This window comes from Amphibalanus amphitrite, unplaced genomic scaffold (assembly GCF_019059575.1).
Source record: "Amphibalanus amphitrite isolate SeventyFive unplaced genomic scaffold, NRLGWU_Aamphi_draft 001045F_arrow, whole genome shotgun sequence".
NCBI lineage: Eukaryota > Metazoa > Arthropoda > Thecostraca > Balanomorpha > Balanidae > Amphibalanus > Amphibalanus amphitrite.
Genome location: NW_024882539.1, coordinates 227725 through 244707, shown reverse-complemented (window position 1 = coordinate 244707; position 16983 = coordinate 227725). Strand labels below are relative to the sequence as shown.

The 16983-nt window shown below is 46.6% G+C and overlaps 1 protein-coding gene across 1 annotated transcript in view; it reads right to left on the bottom strand.

Moving 5' to 3' along the window:
• Positions 1–718: 718 nt before the first annotated feature.
• LOC122369520 overlaps positions 719–16983 on the bottom strand; it is a 33039-nt gene continuing 16774 nt past the window's right edge. Inside the window, exons 2-4 of the mRNA XM_043344318.1 lie at positions 13159–13307; positions 12182–12293; positions 719–2898 (exon numbers count right to left, since the gene is read on the bottom strand). Of these exons, the coding sequence (XP_043200253.1) occupies positions 2599–2898; positions 12182–12293; positions 13159–13307 (561 nt within the window). The 3' untranslated portion in view covers positions 719–2598. The remainder of the gene's footprint in view (positions 2899–12181; positions 12294–13158; positions 13308–16983) is intronic.

Sequence of the window (16983 nt, the reverse complement as noted above, 5' to 3'; positions counted from 1 at the left end):
CTCTGGCGACCCAAAAAATCTCTGGCCTGACCCAAAAAATGACAAAGTGTTTTCGTCCTTATTTTGGACGCCCTTTCGAATGCCGCTTATCGTGTGTCGCTACGTGGCCCAGGAGCCGAGTTAGACGGGGGGGGGGGGTGTTCAAACTTCAGACAGACTTCAGGCCCGGCGCGGAAGTCGCGGAGCACCAGCCCGGCGCGGGTTTATCAGCATGTAACACCCCATTCGTAGGCAAGCAGATAACTTCGGAATGCGGTCGACCCCTTCCTTGCTACTTGCACTTTAGGGGCATGCTGTGGAGAGGTCATTAGGCCAAATTACTGCTGAACACAACAGGTAGCCTGGCATACGGTAAAACTGGGTGTGTGTGTGTGGGGGGGGGGGGGTGCCTCCCCAAGTCACGATGACGCCTTTTCAGGCGCACTGCTGACATCACACACACAATGGGTGAAGAGGTATACGGCGGAATCCCTGATCCTGCACGTCAAAAGGTCTGATGACGCTCTTATTTAGCGACACATTTATGAGAAGGAAAACATCAAAGCGGCTGGTGGGACGCGGCCTTTATAGTAAGCAGGCATTCTGCGTAATTTTAGCGAATATCTTGTAATTATACTAAGGAAAAGATGAATGTAATTCAACAAAATGATGTTCATATCGGTTCATGATAAACATCAACTGCGCTGCTAATGATATACGCTAAAACGAAAAACACGGCTTCACACAATCAGAGCAGCATAGTGTATTCCCTACAACGCCAGAGTCTAGCATTCGTCATATATGTACTCTTAACTTGTGGACGACATTCTCGCACGCTGACCGGGGATCAGGCGCGCCGCCTCAGTTTCCCCTCCCACCAGCTGTGTGGCCGCGCGCTGGCAAAGTGGTAAAATGCGCACTTCTCCCCGTTTCAGTAGGAAGGTATATCCTTCTGTTAGTATATCTTCGTAAGAACACGATAGTTGGATACTCGAGGAAAGGGCATGAAGACACTATTTGAGGATTGAGTCCCTACCCGTACGTGTAATAAAACTCCACCGGTGAATGAATTGTGTTAGGTTACAAACTATCTAGAAGGCTGGGATATAATGTGACAATTATTTCATAAGTATGCAAGATTACAACTAAAATTACCCGACGTTTCGTTTATTAAAACTTTTTTCAAGGGTAATTACCCTTGCAAAAGTTATAATAAACGAAACGTCGGGTAATTTTTGTGGTAATATCTTGCATATGAAATATCTAGAAGGCTCTGCGCTCTGCAGTAGGACAGTCTCGAAGAGCGGTCCTGCGGGCGGACAGTATCGAAAAGCGGTTCTGCGGGCGGACATCCCTCAGAACCAGGGTATATAGAACAACGGGTACGCCAACGACGCGGAAAGCGCCCATTTTACCCGGATAAGTTATTGGGTAGGTGATATATTTTTTGAATAGGTATGGAAAAATAGAATATTTCCTCCTGACGAGTAAAGCCAAATTCATAAAGCACTTATGTTTAAATCATATGTACCAGAAAACTTAGTCTAAAGTTAATAGAAAAGGGTATAGTTGATACTAAGATGGAAGGAATCAATAGACGCGTTTACATAGGGTTCGTTGCAAGCTTATGTCTCCGTCCGGGATGTTGCAAAAGATGCCAATGGTGCTTAACAATTTACAAAATGATCCTCTCCATATGTCTGAAGACCACTGAATCGTAATGATCGCCAAATAAACGAGCCTCGTCAAAAATGCCGTGTAAACGCGACTATTGGAAGGCAGAAATGGCGCAGCTGCTCCATTCTTTTAAAACGTGTTCACAAGCAGGATTTACGTGACGCTAGCGACATCTATTCATGTAAGCCGGGACGCCGATTGGCTGATTGAGTCCGTGAGCAGTATCAGTAATTTACGCCAGTACAGGGCTGAGGCAATATGCGCATGCGCAAGAACTTATGCTCTCAGGAGGTGTTTTCGGTACATCGGGCAGCGCCCAATGCTTTTTGGACCTGTTATGGCGTCTGCATCGAAAAGGCTAGATAAAAAGGTTGTAGGGAAAGCTTGCGGCTACCTTTCCCCGCAATAAAATTGGCGCTTTCTCTTTTGGCTTACGTGTGAGGCTCGCTTGAAAGAGGTCGATTGAACATGGGAACCCTATGGGGTAGTAGTTTTTGAGCGCCCATTTGGCCTAATGCTACCAACTGTTACTGGCTACTCCTGCTTAGACCCCATGCAGTCGGCCGGGCGGACATCCCTCAGAACCTTAGCAGCGGTCCGGCCGGGCCAGCATCCCTCAGAACCTCAGCAGCCGGCCGGGCGGACATCCCTCAGAACCTCAGCAGCCGGCCGGGCGGGCATCCCTCAGAACCTCAGCAGCCGGCCGGGCGGGCCAGTATCCCTCAGGCGCTCTGCAGCGGTCCGGCCGGGCCAGCATCCCTCAGAACCTCAGCAGCAGGCTGGGCGGACATCCCTCGGAACCTCAGCATCAGGACGGGCGGACATCCCTCAGAACCTCAGCAGCCGGCCGGGCCAGCATCCCTCAGAACCTCAGCAACGGTCCGGCCGGCCGGGCCAGCCTCCCTCAGGCGCTCTGCAGCAGTCCGGCCGGGCGGTCCTCCCTCAGGCGCTCTGCATCGGGACGGCCTCGAAGGGCGGTCCGCCGCGCGCGAACCTGATCCGGTTGTAGAAGTCGAACACCACGATCAGCCACCAGGTGTAGAGTTTGAACATGATGACGATGAAGACGAACGGCAGCACGAGTCCAGTGACGATGTGTCCGGTGACAGCCGCCGGCGGGTGGTGCCGCAGCTGGGCGCGCACGGCCGGGAACGCCACCAGCAGCGAGACGCCGAACAGGCCCGCCGCAGCCGTGCACAGGATGGTCCAGATCATAAACGGCAGAGCCAGGTACCGGTTCGTCTGCCGGCAGCGTCAGCGTGATAGGGAGAGAGAAGAGGAGGAGAGAGAAAGAGAATGAGAAAGAGAAAAAGAAGAAGAGGAAGACTAAGGAAAAGAAGAAGAAGAAGAAGAAACAGAAGGAGAAAAAGAAACGACAGATCTGCCTGAACAAGAGAGTAACAGATTCATGTCAACTGTCATTCACAATGCACAGTGCTTCAATTAAACTACGGTAGTGAGGTCGACAGTGGCGCCAGCAGTAGAACGTCACCTTTCTATAAAAGTATAAACGAACCGCGATTAGCAGGAGCAGACACACCAGCAGCAGACGGCACGTCACCATTCTGACGGTGAGCGGCTGCAGCAGCAGCAGCAGCAGTTACTATGGTGAGACGGTACCTTTCTGACGGCACGTCACCATTCTGACGGTGAGCGGCAGCAGCAGCAGCAGTTACTACGGTGAGACACGTTACCTTTCTAACGGCGGCAGCAGCAGTTACTATGGTGAGACGGTACCTTTTTGACGGCGGCAGTAGCAGTTACTACGGTGAGACACGTTACCTTTCTAACGGCGGCAGCAGCAGTTACTACGGTGAGACGGTACCTTTCTACGGCGGCAGCAGCAGTCACTACGGTGAGACGTTACCTTTCTGACGGCGGGAGAAGCACCACCGCCAGAATACCAGGAGAAACGTTACCTTTCTGACGGCAGCAGTAGCAGTCAATACGGTGAGACGTTACCTTTCTGCCGGCGGGAGAAACGCCACCAGCAATACCAGGGGAACGTTACCTTTCTGACGGCGGGAGAAGCGCCACCAGCAATACCAGGGAACGTTACCTTTCTGACGGCGAGCAGCAGCAGCAATACCAAGGGAACGTTACCTTTCTGACGCACATTGCTCCAACAGACGGTAAATAACGGGGAATATTTGTTTCTGGTCCCTAAAAAGCTGTTTCTGGCACCTAATTGCTGATCAGCCCCAAAATGCTTATTCGACCCTAATATCTGAATCTGGCACCTACTTGCTTCCACACAGCCTAAAGTTGCCAGATCGTCTAGTTGAACTCCGTATTTGCTGTTTGCTGATTCAGCACCAAAACCAAAACATCCAGCACCTATTTTATTCCACATTTGCCTACCTAATTCGCGTAATCTTCCTGATTTTATGTATCCTAACAAACATTAACGTTGCATTCGGTGATGTCAAGTGCCATTTTCACCAGTGGAGATAATGATTAATGGCTAATGCCATTTCTAGCCAAAAGAGAATCACTAGCCAGCTATTGGTGCAGCATAGCAAGATGCTCCTATACCAGCCCGCTATGTAGAGATTATTGCACCCTCAGCCATTTTAACGTGAAAAGTTTGGATCCGTCACTTCCAGCCAGGCTCTCAGGTCATAAACTGGAGTAAAGCAAAATGTCAACTCTGAACAGACATGCCACGCAACCGGCCCTCTTTTCAATAGCTTTCTGCAATCATCGTCTGACTCCATCTCGATCAAACGCAGCATCCGGTTTCTACAGGGGCGTTTGACTGACCGGCCACACAATAACCAAAAACAAAATCAAAGCTTCATGCACACATAAGTAAGAAACGGATGAAAAAGGCACAACCACGGCACAACTCCTCTGCGCGGTAAACAACGGACAATATTCCACGCAAGATCCCGCGTTTCTTCAGCGGCCTTGAACGGAATGAAAACATTACATTTCTTTTTTAGAGCTATTTGATGACGTCAAAAAATACAATACCCGTTGTAATGGTCAAAATCGAGACAATTACTCACAAAAATGTTTCCCTTTAAGCATTGCAAATAAATAATTTTAAATATTTAATTGACATTGTTTTTTTCAAACAAATCAATATTAGTTGCTTACTTAAACGTCATATACAATGCTGAGATCACTACGGGGCTGTCTTAGAGTGTAGCTGCACTGGCAACCTTTAGGCTAGACTCCAGGGGTCATTATACCAGAACAACATGATTCTACCAGCCAGTAGTTCATTTTTCCACTAGATTGGTGCTACGCTCAGCATTTAGGTGCCAGATTCAGAAAAAAAGAGTAAGGCGTACCGATGAATAGGTGCCAGAAACAGCTAATTAAGGTCATTTTCCATGATTGGTGCTGGTATCCACCAAATAGGTGCTGAGGACCAATTTTGGGGCGAGTCAGCTTTTAGGTGCCAGAAATAGCTTTTCTGGGACGCAATTAAATGGCGTCCGTAAATAACTTTTGAAAATACCCATCTCCAATTTTAGTGTTTTCTGAACAAAAATTTTGCGAGGAATCCGATGGTGTGGTCCCCGAAATCTGAAAAATTGCCAATTTGGAGATAGCACCTATTTTTTGAAAAGTAAATATTCGTCATGCACAAAAGTCAAATAAAATATTAAAATATATTGAGTGAATATTTATATTAATACTAGAATGTATCGAACATGAATTAGTGACATATTTTAGCTGAGATGATACTATATCTGCGCATACATGTACATAAACTAGTACATTAACCCTCGCCGGCCGAGAAGGGGTGGGGCGGATGCCGCCTCATAGGTGTTTTTTTTTTTCGCGATACCTCAAAACACGCTGAGGGAAAACAGCTGAAACTTGGTATACCTAATATTTTATTCAAGCTGGATCTTTTGACACCAACTGCGTTTTCAGGTCAGGTCAGGTCACTGACCTATGACGTCATAAATGAACCTCTGCACGGTCCTCAGAAGTTGCAACTTTGCAACGCCCTCAGTGCCAGAGGAACTTTCACAGGAAGATGAAACTTACAGGACGTAGTATCCTTTAGAGGTCTCACAAATTGTATATCTCAGATTTTCCCCAAATGTCACATGAGGTCAGTTCGGTCACGTGACCTCACCATAATAAGTCAATGGAGGGAAATATGAAAACGGTTATTTTGGCGCCGGAAATTGTCTAAAAACTGTCCCAAGCACATGAAATCGTGGTTTCATGCACTCTTTGTAAGGTCCGATCATGAAACCACGATTTCATGTGCTTGGGATAGTTTTAGATCATTCCCGGCGCCAAAATAACAGTTTCAATATTTCCCCCATTGACTTATAATGGTGAGGTCACGTGACCGACCTGACCTCATGTCAGGCACGTAGCTAGGATTTGGCCAAGGAAGGGGCGGAGGAATCCCGGGGGCCTCCTTTCTAAACAGGGCCTCCTCCCTAAAGGGGCCTCCTTTCTACAAAGGGTCTCATGCCTACATAATTACTTACAACATAATGCATTCACTTTTGTTCAGTTTTCATGTGACCAGCGCACTGGTATGTTTCTTTATTTTTACCGCTGCAGCGGTAAGAAACATACGCATATCACAAGTCTCCGAGTGGCATGATAACTGGCAAAAAAAACTCGGGCGCCGGCGGCGGCCGAACCGCAGCAGGAGGGGGAGGATCTGCGAGGAATGGGAGGATACTGGATGACGGTCAGAGTAACACTTGGTGTACATATTATCATGTATCGTTCAAGCGCTTAACCGTATTCCGGGCGGGCTCTGAAAGACTCTGAATCGGGCGGGGGCCTTTTTGGCCCCCGTCAGAACTCGAAAAGCACGAATCGTAGCGACAAACGGCAACGGCGTTTGATAGTTCGTTGAACGACTTACATCTTCTGTAAACAACTTTTTTGGGTCAGGTCAATATTGAGGTCGCCAGAGGTCATAACAAATAACATGGTTTATAACGACCTACATAGATAGGTCAACTTCAAAATCGGGCCTAGGAAAGTCACACTGGGTACCAATCGACGCGTCATGACCAGGCGAACGGTTTGGTACACTAACAACTATTTAGCCCCATCATGTCGTGATTTATTGGCTAAAAACTGTTGATGACCTCACCTCACCTCAGATGATCCTTCCCGGTGCCCCTGTCAGTAAATGCCACTTGGATGCTTACAGATCAGATAATCTGACGTAATTCAGAAAGAATTGGGTGGTTTTGACTCGTTTTCTCGAAGCAGGACACAGTTCATTATATTTTCCAATAGGCTTGTCACGATTCTGACGTGACTGACGTCTGCAAGATTGAAACTATACGGTTATCAATTCTTTCTGTGTGAATGATGCCACGTTTACTTGCTGTACATAAGTAAAACATGGCTTCGTTAGTAAATTTTCCTAGGTCCAGGTGGTTTGCTTCATTTACGCCGTAGATGAAACAATCGATGAATAGGTATATATTAATTTCCCGGTCAAATAAATTATTATTAGTTGTGCGAAGCATGGCTATGGGAATATCACCACGGTCTATTAAATGGTTCGGGTAATTGCGTCCATCGTAAAAATACCAACACAGTCACAGGTATATATTACAGAAATGGGCTGCTGTGTTCATGCATTAACCCGCGCCATGCCGAGGGGTGTTAAACACCCCCCTGCAGTTTTCCGTGAATATCTCAAAAACGGCGGCGCGGCACACTTTATCCTACGTCATTTCTATATATGTTGTGAAAATTTCAGACCCTGGTCACTTAAGGTCAGGTCCCCAGGTCAGGTCAAATGATCTCGCTACATAAAAAGTTTCAATGTCTGCCAAAGCTACACGGAGTGACCAAACGCTTTGAAACTTTCAGAGATGCAAATGCACAAGAGCGACAAAATGCAAAAAATGTATGTCTTGGGATTTTGATATCGATGACATAAGGTCAGGTCAATTCTGCGACCTTAAATTGAAAGTCGCCTTTTTAGACGGAAGTCATTATAAACACTCTAAAACGCTGAATTACTAGTATCCTAGACACATTGAACATGAAAATGGCACCCGTGACCCCTTTTTATAACCCTGAGGTCATCTCAGGTTACCAATGGTATCTGACTGTTTTTCGTGAATAACTTTTGATAGAGGCATATGCTAGAGCGCTGAATACACCTTAGTTGTGTTTGGCTCGACGATACGGATGGACTGATATGGAACTAAGCCCTTATCGGTCAGGTCATGACCTTGACCTGAGGCCAAATTTTCAAGTTGACCTTCAAGGTCAATTCATAGTTCATTCCACACGTCTGGACGAGAGGAACACGATGCTGGTAAAGGGAAGTTCGTGCAAATTTTGAGACGAAAGTTATCGCCGAAAACTGGTTTCCGAAAATATCGGCTATTTTGGCAGTTTTTGCGGCCACTGCAGGTAAAACCGTTGACGGCAAAACCATTGACGGCACCCGGCATGATTTCTCTGAGCGCATTTATACAAATAATTTGTCTACATAGGATAGGCCTTCTGTTTACAGAGGACCTCCTCCCCTGTCCCTTCCTACAGTGGGCGGCGACGCGGTTAGGAGTCTATTCTGTACAGTTTCCTGAGTTCTCAGTTTTCACTATAGTGAGAACTGAGAACTCTCTATAGAGAGCAGCAGTGACCAGCAGGGTTGTGCTTGACTCATGAGTCGAGTCAGAAATTTGACTCAACTCTGACTCAAATGAGTCAGATTTGAGTCGATTCGGATAAAATGTTGAGCTGTTGAGTTGAGTCAGAGTTGAGTCGGACAAAATATTAAGGCGTTGAGTTGAGTCAGAGTTGCGTCAGTAAAATAACTTTTGACATTAAATTGAGTCAAACATTTAAGAACATGAGTCAGCTGACTCAACTTTCTAGAAACAAGCTTTTCATTCCCCCACCCCGCTTAACAACTTAGCCCTGGCCCTGCTGCCGGTTCCCCCCCCCCCCCCCGCTCAACAACTTTTCTATCTGAATCAATTTTGAGTCAACTCACTTGTCTCAACAAAAATTTTGAGTCAAGTTTGAGTCGACTCATATTTTCATTCAGTCGCTTGAGTCATGAGTCGAGTCAATGGAAAAAATCAGCTCCTTGTTTGAGTCAGAGTTGAGTCAGGGCTTTCTGAAGTTGAATGATGAGTCGAGTCTGCAATTTTTTTCTGAGTCGAGCACAACCCTGGTGACCAGAAGCCAGAAGGTAATTTGCTTACAGTGGGCCTCCACTCTATGTACTTAAAGGGACTATCCCACCTTTAACATGGGGTTTGAGTTGAGATAGCCAAGTTTGCGGCGAGGTTCAGAAACCACTATCTATCTAGGTTGCAACCCCCGCAGCCTCTTGGTGTTGAAGAAATTCGTTCCCTTCATTTGAAAATGGGCCTTGTGCAAGGCCCTATCTTCAACATGGAGCGACCGTTAGTGTGACGTCACCTCATTCAGTCATTCTGATTTAAATGGGTTTGTTCGTTGAAAAATCGCTTAAAACTTGGTCTGAACTTTGTTGTGGTGCCTACAGAGTAAAAAGAATCAGCTTTATGACAGTAATGTGGCCTGGGGAAGGAGGTTATTTTGGGCTGTGACGTCACATATTTGAAAGTTTGTGTTTGGAATATGGGAAGCCTAAGATGTTTAATGAAAAATAAATGCCAGAACCGTGTTCCTGGTCATCCAATCTATAAAGTCGGGCACAATTTACCTGGTTTTAACAACATTTTAGAAGGTGGGATAGTCCCTTTAACCCGCGCCGTGCTGGGGGGGGGGCGTTTTTACGCCCCCCCCTCAGGTTTTTCGCGAATATCTCAAAAACGGCGGCGCGCAGCGCCGCCGTTTTTGGTACACGTGTTCCTACATCATTTCCGCACATGTTGTGAAAATTTCAGACCTAGGCCGTTCAAGGTCAGGTCACCAGGTCACGTCAAGTGACCTTACCTCAGAAAAAGTTCAAAGGCTCGCTATAGCTACACCGACTGAACGATCACTTTGAAACTTTCAGCGATTGATATGAGTAACAGTATGTATAAAATGTATATCTCGGATTTTTGATATCTGTGACCTAAGGTCAGGTCAATTTTGCGACCTCTCCATTATAAGTCAATGGGAGAAAATTGAAATGCGCCTCTTTTGGACGAATATCGTTCAAAACGCTCTCAAACATCGGTTCATAGGTAAACATGACACACTGAATAGGAAAAATGCACCTGTGACCCCTCTGTGTGCCCCTGAGGTCATCTCAGGTCATGAACGGTCGCCAGCAGTTTTTTGGCTATAACTTTTGATAGAGACGTGCTAGAGCGGTGAAAACACGTCAGATGTGTTCAGCTCGACGATACGGATCGACTGATATGCAACATGACCCTTTTCGGTCAGGTCATGACCTTGACCTGAGGTCAAATTTTCAAAATGACCTTTCAAGGTCAACAAATAGTTCATTCGACGCGTCTCGACGAGAGGAACACGATGCTGGCAAAAGTAATGTCATGGTGCTTATGAGTCAAAAGTTATTGACGAAAAAACGTTTTTCGTAAAAACGGCTATTTTTGGAGTTTTTGCCCTCTAGAGGCTAAACCGTTGACCTGAGGTCAAATCTGAGAACATTACTCAGAAAGGTCTGTAAAAGGGCTATCGAATGCGCTTTTCCGCGGCGCTGTAGCTCTATCGGTTCCCGAGATAGCCGTTGGTAGTTTCCAAAATGTTGAAATAGTCAACATTTTACCTTTGGTGACCTCTGGTGACCTGACCTTTGACCTGACCCAAAAAATGACCGAAGTGTTTTCGTCCTTATTTTTGACGCTCTTTCGATTGCCGCTTACCGCGTGTCGCTACGTGGCCCAGGAGCCGAGTTAGACGGGGGGGCGTGAAAACGCCCCCCCCCCCAGCACTCGGCGGAAAGTTCAGGCCACCAGCACGGCGCGGGTTAATATACGACGCTGTCTTTGACTACCGGGGGCCTCGTGCCCACAGAGGGCCTCTTATCTACAGAGGGCTTCCTCTCTACAGATTGCCTCTTATCTACAGAGGGCATCCTCTCTGCTGAGGGTGTCTTCCTCTCCAGAGGGCCTCCTTTACAGAGGGCATCCTCTCTACAGAGGGCCTCCTCTCTAGTCTCTATAGGGACCTCCTCTCTACAGAGGGCTTCCTATCTATGTAGGGCCTCCTCTCTTCAGAGTCTCGTCTCTACACAGGACCTCCTCTATACAGAGGACCTCATCTCTGCAAAGGGCCTCCTCTCTTCAGAGGACCTTCACTCTACAGAGGGCCTCCTACCTACAGAGGACCTCCTTTCTACTGAGGGAGTCCTCCTCTACAGAGGGCCTCCTCTCTTCAGACGATCTCCTCTCTACAGAGGGCCTCCTCTCTTCAAAGGGCCTTCTGATTTCAGACGGTTTCCTCTTTACAGAGGGCCTGCTCTCTACAGAGGGCCTCCTTTTTACAGAGGGCCTCCTTTTTGCAGAGGGCCTCCTTTTTACAGAGGGCCTCCTCTCTACAGGGGGTCTCCTCTCTAAGGGGGCCTCCTCTCTACAGAGGGCCTCCTACCCACAGAGGGCCTCCTCTCTACTGAGGAGTCAGAGGGGCCCTAGCGGTCAGACACAGACACTAGTGGTTATTCACAGGAGATGAGAAGAGCCCTAGCTGTCACTTGTCAGGCTGGTCAGAGGGTCCTGATTGTTCTGACGTCATTTTTTAGATTCCCGCGTGAATTTCTTTCGCCTCCGACGTGATTTTGGCCAACGTGGGCCTTCGGCCCACGTTGGATTCAGGCCGAAAGGATTCAGGCCAACGTGGGCCGAAGGCCCACGTTGGCCTGAATCCTTTCGGGGGGCCTCCTGAAAACCCCAAGGGAGGGGCGGGCGCCCCCTCCGCCCCCCCTTGGCTACGTCCCTGCCTCATGTGACATTTAGGTTAAATCCGAGACAAACAAGTTGTGAGACCTCAGAAGGATACTACGTCCTGTAACTTTCATCTTTCTGTGAAAGTTCCTCTGGCACTGAGGGCGTTGCAAAGTTGCAACATCTGAGGACCTCGCAGAGGTTTATTTATGACGTCATAGGTCAGTGACCTGACCTAACCTGAAAACGCAGTTGAGGTTAAAAGATCCAGTTTGAATAAAAGATTAGGTATACCAAGTTTCAGCTGTCTACCCTAAGCGAGTTTTAAGCTATCGCGAAAAGCCCTATGAGGCGGCACCCGCCCCACCCCTTCTCGGCCGACGAGGGTTAATGTACTAGTTCATGTACATGTATGCGCAGATATAGTATCATCTCAGCTAAAATATATTTCTAATTCATGTTCGACACATTCTAGTGTTGTTACAAAAATTAACTCATTATATTTTCAATTTATTTGACTATTATGTCTGACGAATATTTATTTTTCAAAAAAAAATAGGTTCTTTCTCCAAAATGGGAATTTTTCAGATCTCGGGGACCACACCATCGGATTCCTCGCAAAATTTTGGTCCAGAAAACACTAAAATTGGAGATGGGTATTTTCAAAAGTTATTTACCGTCTTTTGGGGCAATGTGGACGGCGACCATCAGCAGCAATACCAGGGAAACGTTACCTTTCTGACGGCGACCATCAGCAGCACGGCCACCAGCAGCGACACCAGCGAGACGCCGAGCAGCGAGCCGATGATGATTATTTCATCTCTGGTCGGCTCGCTCAGTATTAGCCTGGAATATAAGCAGCGCGGCGAGATAAACACGTAAATATAGGACAACGAAACGAGGATAAGCGGGCCATACACAACAACGAGACGAGTTTTATCAGAGCCATATAAAACGAGTAACGAGTAACCAGCTATGTATTGTCATACGCTTTAGCCCGCAAATTTCTGGGGGGGGGGGGGCGTTAAACACTCCACTTTTTTCGCCGCGCTATAGGCTATAGCTTCAAATCGGCGCGGCGCACGCACGCCAACGTTTGTGTCCCTGTAGGGAAGTGATTGAAGCTTATTATGACGAAGTTTCGAAAAAAGCGGTCTGAAATTTCTGCGCTATCAAGGTTTCAGTTAGGTCATGATTTCTGAGCTTTCGACCAAAAACAGCAGATAGGTAAAAAAAATAGGTACAAAACCACAAAAGCGACATAGAGACATACTGTAAACGCCATTAGACTACCGATACAATGAACAATCAAGTGTTGATCTTCGAATTATTGATTATCGATTTTTGATTTTGATTAGCTAACATTTTGGTGCCCGCCCTGCCCCGGGAGTAGGGGCAAAGTGGTCAAAATCCAAAGGTTTAAATGTTTCTCAATATTTTCTTTATATGAGCGCCTTTGGAAATGAAACGAAGTTGCTGTGAAAGGCAATTTATTAGGGATGGCATGATGGCATTGTTATTGTGATAATATGACCATGTTTGAAGGCGAAGTTCGGCATCGAGAAAAGCGTCAGGTGGCCTGTTTGCCACGGTCACCCGTGCGCATATCAAGTCAACTGAGCATGAGCATTTCAGCAATAGCCAAAAGACGTCTATCCTTATCAATGTTCAAGACCGTGATAACCCTTTACCTGAAATTCCTCGGACTGACCTCAGGTCCTCCTGGTCGAGGGTCGGCTCCCCCTCGAGTGGTAGCAGCCGGAGTAGTTCTGTCGTGTTCAGCCCTAACTCCGGCAGCTCCTGGACATGAAGCTGGATGAGCCGCGCAGCAAACCCGATAAACGCCAGGCCCGAGATCACCTGTCCAAACAGACCAGTGACGTCATATATACCCCACAAACGCCAGGCCCGAGATCACATGTCCAAACAGACCAGTGACGTCATATATACCCCACAAACGCCAGGCCCGAGATCACATGTCCAACAGACCAGTGACGTCATATATACCCCCACAAACGCCAGGCCCGAGATCACCTGTCCAAACAGACCAGTGACGTCATATATACCCCACAAACGCCAGGCCCGAGATCACCTGTCCAACAGACCAGTGACGTCATATGTGCCCGACAAACGCCAGGCCCGAGATCACATGTCCAAACAGATCAGTGACGTCATATATACCTCACAAACGCCAGGCCCGAGATCACCTGTCCAAACAGACCAGTGACGTCATATATAACACACAAACGCCAGGGCTGAGGGCCGAGATCACCTGTCCAAACAGACTGCTGACGTCATAATAACCCCACAAACGCCAGGGCCGAGAGCCGAGATCACCGGTCCAAACAGACCAGTGACGTCATATAAACCCGACAAGCGCCAGGCTCGAGATCACCTGTCCAAACGTACTGCTGACGTCATAATAACCCCACAAACGCCAGGGCCGAGAGCCGAGATCACCGGTCCAAACAGACCAGTGACGTCATATAAACCCGACAAGCGCCAGGCTCGAGATCACCTGTCCAAACAGACCAGTGACGTCATATGTGCCCGACACACGCCAGGCCCGAGATCACCTGTCCAAACAGACCAGTGAGTGTCATCATACTTGGCTCTTGGCGGCCTGGGCTAAGAACGGGCCATGTCTGTTCTCGGCTGACCTCGGCTGATAAATGAGCTATGGTGTGACCGGTCAGCGATAGCGCACGGTTTAAAGCTTTTCTGAAAGCTCTTAAAAATGTTAGCTTTAGACAAAGTTACAAAAGTCAAAATGGGTGTTTTACTCCGGTACGGGGGCAAGGCTTCCGAGGGACAAAGCGGCAAGCGCACCACATAAAGTAATCAGCATAATAAGCATTCCTGGGTGAAAACAAGCCTCTGCAGTCTGCTGTAGCTTTAGCACTGCGGTGCGTATCTAGAAATTGTTGCTCATGAATGTTAGCTAAGCCATGAATCAAGTTTAGGCCATGAATCAACCATGTGATTGGGCAGCATTCGGAATGATCCACTTGCCAACTGCAGTCACGGTGAAGAAATCAAACCCATTGCGGTTAGGAAATGTTGATATCTGTCGCTGGCTGAGTGACTGCAGTGAAATGGCCCGGCTCATGACCCTCCCCCCCCCCCCCTGTCCTCCTACCCGACGGTTACATATGTGCAGCGGTGAGTATTTCGGAAAATCCCGTCAATAACGATTTTCGAATTCGTTATCGAGGATAACATTTTTGCAAGTTTGTCGTTATTGATTATCGTTATCGAGGTAGCGTTATCAAAGTCCCCGTTTCGGTTAATCGATAACGATAACCTCATCAAATAGCCGCGAGCGTTTTAAAGAGAATAGTTCACCTTTACCATGGGGGTTTGAAATGACATAGCAGTTTTGTAGATTGACACTGAAAAATGCTATTTGGAATGTCTTTTAGCTCAACAAGGTCTGTCGCCAAAGATATTCAAGTTTTTGTTTGTACGTTTGTTTATTTGTTTGTACGAGAAAAATATTTTTGTTCTAGTTCATTATTTAGTAGGCCCTCCCTTTTGTGTAAGCAGCTAGGTAATAACCCGCGCCCCACTGGGGTCTGTGTATAACACGCCCTACTGGGGGGGGGGCTATTCATAGCCCCCCTCCTAACTCCGAAACTACTGAGCCGATCGTCAAAATTCAAACGGCGTCTGATAGCCCCGGAAAAAAAAACTGTCGAGCGAAACCTAATTTCATTGACCTCGAGGTCACCGATGACGTCACAGGTCAGGTCAAAGTAAAAATTATTAGCATTTTGGCTTGTTCACATTTTGGGCTCTGGCCGCCGTCTTACAAGTCAGATCAGGCTCATTTTTGGTTTCCACACTCGTGAACAGATGCTCTATGTACAGGTCTCGCGAGATTAAGCGGTAGGTTTTGCACTTTTACATTTCCGGTTATATCTCAGAAACTAATCGATCTACGATGAAGCCATTTTACACGATCATGGCCGGCTTGTTACCCAACAAGTCGATCGCATCTTCAACACTTAAAAGCTTGAGACGACGAAGATATAGCCTGAAGTACACTAAATTTTCTAGGTGCAAAATCTACCGCTAAAACCCGCGAGACCTGTACATTGAGGGTACCAAACTTGTACTTTGATTTTCAGGTCAGGGTCAGGTCATCACAGGTCACGGTAATATTATATCATGCGTCGGTCACGTGACACATGTTTTATGGTCTATTTAGGCCATAGATTTCGAATTTGATGTCGTCTATGTCATTCGAGGTCATTTTGAGTCGAATTTAGCTTAGGACAAAAAAGCACTTTAGCACTTTCAGGTCAAAAAAGGTCAAATTTTGAAGTTAACATTTTTCAACAAAAAAGGTGTCTACTGGATGCAGTTTGAGCTCAAGAACACGATGGTGCCATTTATATTGGTGTACGATGTCAAATACGTACTGCAAAATTGACTTGAAAAATTAATTATTGTGAGTTTTTTGCAATAACGCATATAACTTGGCCATTTTTAAAGATATTTAGCTAAAACTTGCTAGAGTTAGTCATAATCATGCGTTCTGTCACATATGTTCCGGTTTTTTCGAAAAAACAAAAACTTTTTGAAAAATATCAAAGTATAAATTTTGAATATTATTATATAAAATTTTAAAAAAAAAATTCAACATTTTGAAAATTCAAGATAGCAGTTTGATAGCGCGGTCAATTCTGAGTCCTTTCATGCAAAGAAATTGGATCTAGCTTAAAAGCTGAGCTCTTGGGAGCGATTGCCGTGGTTCAATGTTTTGCGTCGAAATCGGACGAACATGACGTCACTCTGACGTCATTTCCAGCCGACCTATGGTAGTTACGAAGTTCAAATTTTGACACAAGGTGTCAAATTGATGCAGCCGAAGATAATGAAAGTTTGGCGTCGATCCGTCAAGCGGTTTGGAAGTTATTGCATAAAAACGGGAGGGGGCTATAAATAGCCCCCCAGTGGGGCGCGGGATAATGGTGGTGTAAGAGCGAAGGGGTTACATAAATATTAATTAGAAGTTTACCTATTCTTTTCAAATATTGTATCCAGGGGGTGCACTCCGGGCTTTAAATATTACGAAAAGTGGAGACACCTTCGCTAGCGCTGTCAGAACCGTGAGCATTCTAAAAAAAAACAAAACAAATGCAGTAATCCCACCAATCAGCGTATGTACGTCAATGCTCGACGCTCACTGGCTGATAAGCCAGTGACGATTTTGAGGGCCAGAGCGTTAGAGATAACCTATAGCAGCACGGGCCGTTCAGTTTTTGACTTGATTTTGACATTATTTAGGCAAGTCTGATAAAAACTCTGTTCATTTATGAAAACTGCGATTCATTCTCGTAGTGGTCCGACAAGTCTTGTTATGCGCCAGGCGTGGCCATAGCGGGGACGCGACGCCAGCGCCGCCTATCGGCAACGCCAGAGAACTAAGGTCAGCGAGAGCACGGATTTTGATGGGTGATAACGCAGTGTAAAAAAGGCAAGTTTGAAGTTACATGAAAATGTCGCTACGCTACGGTATAAATTGAATAAA